Below are 10,499 nucleotides of genomic sequence, written 5' to 3' on the forward strand. Positions count from 1 at the left end.
TATTTAGGGGTCCAAGCCCGAGTCTGTAAGAACGGGCAATAGCAAAGCTATGCCGTTCATACAGCAGGGCTGTAGAACCCTATTGTTTTTCTACTGATTTTTCCTCTGCATTATTATTATTCTTCTCCGCCTAAAACTCCGACTACAGCCTAAACCGTACATGGTGGTGGGTTGCCGTTTTCAGGAATGGTCTGAATCACCGCAAGGACCTCAGGCACAAAAATTGACCCACTTCCACCACTAGGTGGCGCTATAGCAGAAAAAACGCGTTTGGCTCTATAACTCCCACACCGTACACCTCACATTTAAAAACCATATATCCACGTGTTCCCTGGATCCAACTGAATCACGTGATATAGGCCACGCCCATTTCCGCCTAGAGTTTTATGAGGGAAAAATCGCGATTTATCAAAAACCTACTTTTTCGAACTCCTCCTAGACCGCGGGACCGATCTGTACGAAACTTGGACCGTAGCATCTCCAGACCGACCTAACAAAAGGTTAATGAAAAGAATTTTGATAGGACAAAAATTGCGCATATTACGCACGAACAAATTTGTGTAGCTAACTATGAAAACACCAACTTTGCCATATCTCGGCCAAAATAAAGGCTATCAACGCCAAACTTTAGATTCTTGTTTGCCATGACCCTCTGGAGGTGCCCCACGCGTTTTACAAAGATTGGTCACTAGGGGGCGCTACAAGTACAAAAAGTTTATATCTCATGAACGGCTCATCTGATTTTTACAAAATTTGATGGGCACCATCTAGGGACACTTCTGAGGCAATGTCTAGAGTGGGGTACTGAGGGGTCAAAGTGGGCGTGGCCTATGGGACCCAAGTCTAGATTCACCACTTACACTAATGTGAACAACTTTAAATTTACAGGGTAGATAGACAATGGGTCATGGACCACACCTACCAAACATTACACATGTGGACCACTAGGTGGCGCTATAATGGTTTTTTGCCTTTATCTCCCACATTACACATCGCACATTAGAAAACCATACATCCACGTGTTCCTTGAATCAAGCTGAATCACATGATATAGGCCACGCCCATTTTTGCTTAAAATCTTTTTCGCAAAATCGCGCAATGTGCAAAACCAACTTTTACGAACTCGTCCTAGGCCGTGCGACGGATCAGCTCGAAACCTGGTAGGTAGCATCTACAGATGGACCTGACCAAAAGTTACCCAAGGAATTTTGCTACGTTAAAGGATGCGCATTTGACGACCAAACAAATTTGCATAGCTAGCTACCGCACACGTATCATATCATATCTTTGCCAAATGAAATGTTATCACCAAGAAACTTCAGGTCATTGTTCAACATGCCACTCTGATGGTCTGTACCAAATTTGGCGAAGATCGGCCTTTAGGGGGCGCTATAATCAACGTTTATTTGTTATGGCCAATAACTCAATGCATTTGAATGGGAACTTTGCATATGCAATATCTCTGCCACAGTACATGCAATCAACGCGAAACCTGTGGTGCTCGTTCGGCATGGGGCTCTGAGGCTCAGTACCAAATTTGGCGAAGATCGGCCATTAGGGGGCGCTATAATCAACGTAGACCAGTTTTGGCCCTTTTACTCAATTTTAATGGGATATTTGCAATGGAAATATACCACAGACCTGGCAGCTCACACTTCTTAATATTTACTGAAGTTTGACTCATACCGTTAGGTTTTTGTTTTCATTTTTGCGTGCTCCTTTGGTTTTTTACAATAAACAAACTTCTTAACCCACCTGACAAAGTTTCTACAACCTTCACAGTGGACAAATGCAACTCTTTTCTCTCACTTTTTAAATCCAATATCAACACCATTCATAGGCGGCGATACCGTGCAATTAAACATTGCAATTGGTGCTAAGTGGAGCACCTGTCGTAGCGTGATCGGTTACGTCGGTGGCATCGATGCTTAATTTCCCACGAAGCACCCACGGAGGAAAACATAAATCGGCGCCTGTGACGCCATTTACAACAACTTGACCGCCTCCCCCGCTCCTTCAACCACCACGCCTGCCTCCCCCCTCCACCCTCTCGGTCACTCTCTCATTTCTCTCCGCTGTCTCCCTCGGTCAGGGGGGGTTAAGAAGGTTGTTTGTTGTAGAGCATTCTTAAAGGCGGTCCGTACACGCTTGGAGGTGAACCGTCGACCGCTACGTTTGCGACGGCGACGTTCCGCAGGCGTCGCGGCTCGCGCCTCTCGACGTTTCGCGCGTTAGCCTCCCCGCCGCCCGGCTTCGGGTTCCGCTTCCGCGCGCTCCCCCGGGCGTCGGGGGCGACTGGCGTGGGTGGCTTGGGCCCCGTCATAACTGCTTGCAGTTCTAGTTCATCTAATTATCTCATTATATCGAATATTATTGTTTACTTTTTTTGAATATTTGTTATGTTTGTGTACACGATTTATGGTCTATTATTCTTTATTTTAAGTTTGAAAGAACTCCCATCACCTCCCAGTGAAACTACAGTCACTTGTTTGAACTTAACTTCTTTTATGTTTAGGTTGCCGTAGAGACAAGGATGGCTACTATTGGATAACGGGGAGGATAGACGACATGCTCAACGTCTCCGGTAAGACCGACCGCTGAGCCTGTCTGATTTAGATCACCTAAATTAGGATAAACCTTTGCTTTGGTGTGTGTCTGTTGGTAATCTGTCTTTTTTTGATAAAAACAACGTCAGAAAAGAGTTTAACTGTAGGAGCGGAAGGTAGATAGATTTTAGATTTAGATTTCTTTTTTTAAACCTACATTGTGTAATTTTTTGAGTTGATTCTTAGCAAAAACCCCTTTGTTCTTTCACAAATATGTCTCATTCATGTGTAATTACTTCCACCAACTAATCAAAGTATTCTCGTAAGCGTAGAATCTGACATTCAGAATCATTCAGAATACATACGGGCGAGTCGCTCGAATGACGGCCGCCATGTAGCGCCTCCATCTTTATAATACATTAGCCAAAGGGGGACATACCTCCATCTTTATAATACATTAGCCAAAGAGGGACATACCTCCATCTTTATAATACATTAGCCAAAGAGGGACATACCTCCATCTTTATAATACATTAACCAAAGAGGGACATACCTCCGTCTTTATAATACATTAGCCAAAGAGGGCCATACCTCCATCTTTATAATACATTAACCAAAGTTAATATTGGAGTGGCTAGAACAGCTGCGTGTAAATGATGGAGATACTAGGAGCTAATTTTGGGTTCGGCCACCGTAGGAGGAAGGGCTAGAAAGTAATATTCAGTTGGTTGTCATACAATGTCACCGCTAGATGGGAGAAATTCTTACACAAAGTAGCTTTAAAAGGGACAACGCACATTAATCAACATGAGTACAACATGTACGGTAAATGTGCCAGATTAAGCCATACGGGCCACTGGTGAACACGCCCACCACCTACAATATCAGTGCATAATATAGTCATCAATGAATAATATAAATGAGACCATAAACATACAGGAGAAACATGTGGCTCCTATATTCCTGAACAATGCAAATAATGTATAAAGTCGAAAATCGGATGGTTGCAGACTGTAAAATAAAAGTGAGGCATGAATAGCAATGTGTATATGAATAGGAATGCGTTTTGTTTATTTTGTCTTCCTCACATAATTTGTGTGGTAGTATGTAATATGTGTAGAACATACAGAAATTAATAATAATACATTGAATAAGATTGATAAGATTCTGAGGGGCCTAACAACAAAATAGAAATAAAATAGAATGTAAAAAGGCTAGGTGTAATAACCTTTAAGGTCAGTATTGATTATAAACGAGTTAAGATGACACGGTATGAATTAATGTCACACTTAGTTTTTGTTTTTTTTACCATTTATGTGATGTTGTGTATCTATGTGATGGAAATGAACTAAACTAAACTGATGAAATAACTTTTTGTCCGTGATAAATTGTGAAGATTTCCATTCTAAGATCTGTTAAACGTGTAGTATACTCGCCATTCCCGACCTGTCGTGTGCCAGTGTGACGTCATGGGAGCGCCGTAACTGTTTATACTCGCGCGTGGTGGTCGCGACACTAGTTGCAGTCTTCTCCTGAACAGAGGTGGAGCTAATGAGGAAAGGCTACCGACTTTGATATTTCTACGGACTAGAAGAAGAAGAAAAAGGTAAACAACGGCAGAACTGGCAGCAGCATTGACGTCAATCAATGTCAACAGTGGCTAAGATGATATTGGAGACAATGGATGAGGAAGAACAGCTGCTTTTGAGCCTGCTTGCAAAGAAACAAAGAAAAAGAAGGTGGAATGTGCGTCCTTTGAATAACGCCAGACATAAATATTGTGAGTTCAATATCCTCGTGAAACAAATGAGGGTGATAGACGTCGCGCACTTTAAATCCTGGCGCGCCAGCGAGATCGACGTCATTTTGATGTCCCATTGTCGCGCGACAGGTCAGGAACGACGACTGTAAAAAGGCCTTTACCCACCCTCCCATTGTGGCTCTCTTGTCCCTTCCAGGCCACTTACTGAGCACAGCGGAGGTGGAGTCGGCTCTGGCGGAGCACGAGGCGGTCGCCGAGGCCGCTGTGGTGGGCAGACCTCATCCTGTCAAAGGAGAAAGCCTCTACTGCTTCGTAACGCTCACTGATGGAGTGACGTACAGCCGCACGCTGGAGGCAGAGCTCAAAAAACAAGGTTGGTAGAGACTTTGTTAGGGAAATGTGCATTAAAATGTGTTTATAAATGTATTTTTGTCGGGGAGGAAGAGTCTCCACTGAAACGCCAATACATTAAAGAGATTTATACAATTAAACCTTGTGTTGTCTTCCCGTCGACCATGCAACCTTTTGGTTTTCTGGGTCAAAATTTAAAAATCTAATTTTTAATAAATGTTTTTGTCGCTTTTCCTGATGTTTTGCCATTTAAACATTTTTTTTTTTCACTTTTTCCAATGTTTTTTTTTTTAATTTTTGCTGTGATTCTTTCGAATTTTTTGTTCTTTTCGACATTCTTTCAGAATTTGTTTTTCTCCATATGCTATAAAATTTAATAAATTCCCCCAAATTCAATAAAAAGTGATCTGATCATTTATTTTACTTGTGAAGAGCGTTTTATGGACCCATCCACGTTATTTATTTTGACAATTTGGTTGAAAGAAACCCAAATTCTGATCTAAAAACTTTTTGAAAATGGGTCCCATTTGACCCGAGGACAACAGGAGGATTAACACTAATCCCTGATCCCACTGCACAGATATGAATATGATATGATGGTATTGAAAGTTTTCCCAACAATTTCTGCCAAAGTTTATGTACCGTATTTTCCGGACTATAAGTCGCTCCGGAGTATAAGTCGCATCAGTCAAAAAATGCGTCATGAAGAGGAAAAAAAACATATATAAGTCGCACTGGACTATAAGTCGCATTTATTTCGAAATTTATTTCACAAAATCCAAGATCAAGAACAGGAAAGGCAAGTTATTCAACTACACAACAGCACACAGAACAAGGGGCTGAATACGGTAGGTGTCCGGTATGTTAACGTAACACATTAACAGTTATTCAACTACACAGTAGCACACAGAACAACTACCAGGGCGTGGAGACGTAACTGCACCGTTGACGAGCCTCTCCCAGCAGGACGCTGTTCAAGCACCCATCTGTGGACTCGTTCCTCCAGCTCTGGCCATCTTGCTTTCAGCCCGCGATTAGCCGATTAGCCGATTAGCTTTCTTTGTTTCCTTCATTGCAGTAAGAGTCACCTTTTCGCCAGTCCCTCGCAAGTTTCTCTCTCACTCCAAACTTTCTTTGTGCTGCTCGATTACCGTTTTCGGCTGCGTATTTTACTACCTGCAGTTTGTAATCTGCAGAATAAGATTTTCTTTTCTTTCTCAGCTGTCTTTAGGAGCAGCATATAGTTGTCACAAGCCTAGAGCGCCTCTCGCGGCTGTAGATGGTAATGTTTTCAGTATGAAATAACATTTAAAAACATGTTAAATTATATATATTTTGATATATAAGTCGCACCTGACTATAAGTCGCAGGACCAGCCAAAGTATGAAAAAAAGTGCGACTTATAGTCCGGAAAATACGGTAGTTGTGTCTAGGGGTGGGAAAAATAATCCAAAATCGTATGTATTGTGACTTTTTTTAGTGTGTGACAATTTTTAAAATCGATTCTTTTCCCTAGAATTGAGTTTTTTGTTTTTGTTTTTACCAATGATTCCCCTAAATATGTTCTGTTTCTACGGTAACGTTGACGGCGACTACATCATATCTGTTTCCAGCAAAACAGTGATAGCAGAAAATGCAGAAGATCCACGTTATGTTCTTCTTTACAAATTAAATAAATGTCAGACTGACATGTGATGTTCATTCTTCTCGTGTCTCATGATATATTCTCTCTATAAAGTGTATTATTCAACCTTTGTTTTTGCTAAAGAAGGAAAAGAAAATCTCAATAAATAAAATCGCAATACAAATTGAATCGGCGCCCACGTTTCCCCTACCATTGTTAATGGTTTATCAGCGGGCCAATATTAGGCATTTTCCAAACTATCGGTATCGGCATTTATAACGGCTGATAAATGAATACTTAAAAAAATAAAATAAAAACGGACAAAACCCCCTTCAACCATGTTCTGAGTGTTGGCGTTGCGTAGTTTGTCCAGCAGAGGGCGCTCTACAGCGTCCCTGCTGGCAACACGTGTTTAACCCTTTAAATTTCATATCTTAAGTTTGTATTTTTATACATTTTATTTATCAGAACTTGAATATATTTTGATGTTCTGACAATAAAACAAACAAGTTTATTTTTAAACTGCATTATCATATTATTTTTGTGAGGACTCATAAATAACTACAAATAACTAATGTTAGGGAAATCTGTTTATGTTTTGTTAAGAGTTTCTGGATTTTCTTTTTAAAAATATATCGGCCGATATATCAGAATATCAGATTTTGAAATCACCAAATATTTGTGTCGATATCGGCCTTAAAAATCCTTTATCGGTCGGGCTCTACTTCGTAGTAGCTAGCGGTAATAAAAAAAAATTGCTAGTTGTTTAAGCCGCTACAGACCTCCGTCACAGCTCAGTCATATCAGCGGCAGTTAGTAGACGTGTTGAGCCGCTACAGCAGGGGTCTCAAACTCAATTTACCTGGGGGCCGCTCGAGGCAGAGTGTGGGTCAGGCTGGGCCGCGTCAAGTATTCAACAAAAGTATTCTTTGTTTTCTTTCTTAAATAAATCTTGTTGCCTCAATAGACATTTTTTAAGATTGGCGACCCGGTTCTTTCTCTCATCTCCCTGGTATGTTGTATACTCCTCAGCATGTCTAGTTGAGTAATGACGTCTGATGTCATACTCCTTGTACACCACAACTTTCTCTGTGCGTATGAGACATGTAGGGGTGCTCCTGTGCTCGATAGAAAAAATATTCCGTCTCCCACTTTCACTGAAATTGCCTGTGCTCGTCGCCAACCTTTCTCTTCACGGCACATTTTGAGAGAGACGTGACTGGAACTGGGTGATGGCATATATTTTCCGTCACTCTGGAACACGTTTCAACCAAGTGACTAACGTTGATACTTCCCCAGGTACTTCACGGTTGGCTAGCTTGACAACCGTTGACAACAAACGCTGCAGTCACGAGACTAGCTATGGTAGCCCGTAAGTGCCGCGCCCGCAAGCGCAGCACACGCAACGACTCAGCAAAAAGGTGCGTTTCAGAACAACGCGCGGGCCGCACTGACACTAAACTTTGATGTCAAGTAGGGGGGCCACAAAATATCAGCCCGCGGGCCTCAATTGGCCTCCGGGCCGCAAGTTTGAGACCCCTGCGCTACAGAGCTCCGCGACATCGGCTACGGTGCTCCGCATGGTGCTCCGTCAGGTCAGCGGAAGTTGGTGGTTCAGTTACCCAAAATAGGTGACTGTGAGTCGGCTTAAGTTTGGGCAAGAAAAAGTGAGCGTTATGTGGCGACGGGAGACTCTATTCTTTTGAGGCATTTTTATTCTATAGTAATACCTGGTTTTCAGTGACACTTCACGGAAGTCAGATTCTGAGTTGATTTTGTTGTTTTGTGGTGTTCACAGTGCGGGAGAAGATCGGTGCCATCGCTACGCCAGACTTCATCCAGAATGCTCCAGGACTCCCCAAGACCAGATCTGGTAAAGATACAACTGATCAAATAAATAATAATGCTTATAATTCATCTCTGTTTTTTTTTTTGTTCTTTTACATATTTATTCCTTTTTATTGCACCCCAATGACTCCATACAGTTCTTTCAAATGACTTGATATTGAACTTAAGCAGATTCAGCTTTTTTCTGCTCCAAACCGTCGTTATTATACCGGCCTTTAAAAATCCACTATCTGTCGTCCTTTTACGGGCCGGCCACAGTGCACACATAATATACGCGGAGCGGCTGTTCCAACACTACACTCCCTCTATAATCAATGAAACTGCCGACACCGGACACGAGAGCAGCGGAAGTGGAGCGTACACACCACGTAGATCCTAAAGAAAAAAAACGTAAATCCATAGAAAATAGGATAGTCTTCTATTTATATTTTTTACATGAGGTTTTTAAACAGAAATGGATTATACAGTGTCTATATTTCCTTTAAATTAAACTACCGATAGACAGGAAATGATTTAATGTCAATGATAGAGGTTGGGTACCGTTTGGATCTTTACGATTCCGATGCCGAACCGGTACTTTCAAAACGATTCCGATTCCTAAACCGATTCTTGAAAAACTGAAAAAGGACATCAAAGAAAGGCTGTTTTATAGTTATTTTTTTTAATTGAAAATTATTTAAATTTAACAATATATTAACGTTTTAAAGTACTTAAATATACAATAAGTAAACCTGAGGCACGTAATTTTTACATCCGTTTCAGAGCGACAGGGGGAAAATATTTCAGTCGACACATTAAGTGGAACCGAAATTTGCGTTCTAATCCGCTCTGATTCCTACCAGTTGCGTAGGTTTCGGTACCAAACCCTAGACGGACTGCAGCGTGCAGTTCAGTGTGGCGCTAACTCGGCAGATCGCTCTCTTCCTCTTTTTTTTTCTTTTAATGGATAGGACAGCTAGGTGAGAAAGGGGGGAGAGAGGGGGAAGACATGCAGGAAATCGTCACAGGTCAGACTCGAACGCTGGACCTCTGCGTCGTGGCATAAACCTCGAAGTATATGTGCGCCTGCTCCACCCACCGAGCCAATCCGGCCACACCTAACTTTACTTTTAATGATATTAAACAAAGAGAAATGTTCTCCCCTCGTCTTTAAATGGTTATAAATCAATACAAGAGCAGCCTACTTCCTTGTTTACTGCTGCCATGAAACGCTTGGTTACATTGTTACCTTGGTTCTCTGAGTAAAGACTATTTCTTGATTGAAGTTTTCTTTAAAATGGTGTTAAAATCTCGTCTCGGTCTCGTGATCTAAGGGTCTCATCACACCCCTAGTCAATAAGCGTATCGGCAGTTTGGTTTTGAGAGTGGCGGTTTTTATTTCTTGATTCCTTCACCTGATTCATTTGATAACAGCGGACAATAAAATTGACATTTCACAGCGCTGTGCCGACTCCAAAAAACTGAAGAGCAACAACAATCCCAAAGCAAAAGCTCTCCGTCTCGCCTGTGAATCACACAGTCCTACGCTGTGTGTGTGCGAAGCAGGTGTAGCCAGTTAATAGATACTTTCCGCGGCACATCCGCTCCGCGAACAGTCCTCTTACGTTGCACGTTCAATGCAGCCAAAGCAGTGGTCTAACTATGTCAACAAACACAAATGCAGCATCATTACCAATGCCCTCCGCTCTCCGCAGGCAAGATCATGCGACGGGTGCTCCGCAAAATCGCCTGTGATGAAAGGGACCTGGGCGACATCTCCACGCTGGCCGACTCCTCGGTGGTCGAGCATCTCTTCCAGAACCGATGCTGCGTCGGCGTGTGACGGCCTCCGGGATCCTCGCAGGGAGGCTCCATCTGCAGCTGCGCGGCGGCGGCCACAAACACAACCAGGGGGGAAGAGGAAGAAGAGACGGAGGAGAAACACAATGAACTTGGGTCTTGTCCAACAAACAACCTTTAGCTCCTGATGAGTACGACCAGTGTGCAGCAGAGCCTTGAACATCTGTCTGGTTACTGGCAGAAGTAGTAAACACTTTAAGAGCAACAAACAAAGTGTAGGAATTAATAAGAACATCAGTCATTTGGTTTTAATGTTTTCCAGAAGCAGACAGAGTTGCTGCTGTTTAAAAAGAAAACAAGGCATTGGTGTGTATGAGAGCAAGAAGCCAGAGGTTGTTTCTGGGAAAGACCGTCCTGCAGTCCAACTGTGTGGAAGAGGTAGAACAGGGTAACACTTCCTTTGGTTTTATCCTAGTCAGGGGGGGTCACGATTTTGCTCTCAATTTCAAAATCTAAAGCAGGATGAGCAGTTCCTGCAGTATTTTTTTTTCTCTCACCAGCCTCGCCTACTTGCGCGCGTCCATAGAAA

At 42.4% G+C, this 10,499-nt stretch overlaps 1 protein-coding gene across 1 annotated transcript; it reads left to right on the forward strand.

The window, feature by feature from the left end:
* Positions 1-2,474: 2,474 nt before the first annotated feature.
* LOC116034122 (acetyl-coenzyme A synthetase, cytoplasmic-like) lies at positions 2,475-10,271 on the forward strand. The gene is made up of 4 exons (XM_031276672.1): positions 2,475-2,584; positions 4,505-4,681; positions 8,082-8,156; positions 9,826-10,271. The coding sequence occupies exons 1-4, from the start codon at positions 2,569-2,571 to the stop codon at positions 9,951-9,953; spliced, it is 396 nt and encodes a 131-aa protein (XP_031132532.1). The 5' UTR covers positions 2,475-2,568; the 3' UTR covers positions 9,954-10,271.
* Positions 10,272-10,499: the final 228 nt, after the last annotated feature.

This window comes from Sander lucioperca, chromosome 12 (assembly GCF_008315115.2).
Source record: "Sander lucioperca isolate FBNREF2018 chromosome 12, SLUC_FBN_1.2, whole genome shotgun sequence".
Lineage (NCBI taxonomy): Eukaryota > Metazoa > Chordata > Actinopteri > Perciformes > Percidae > Sander > Sander lucioperca.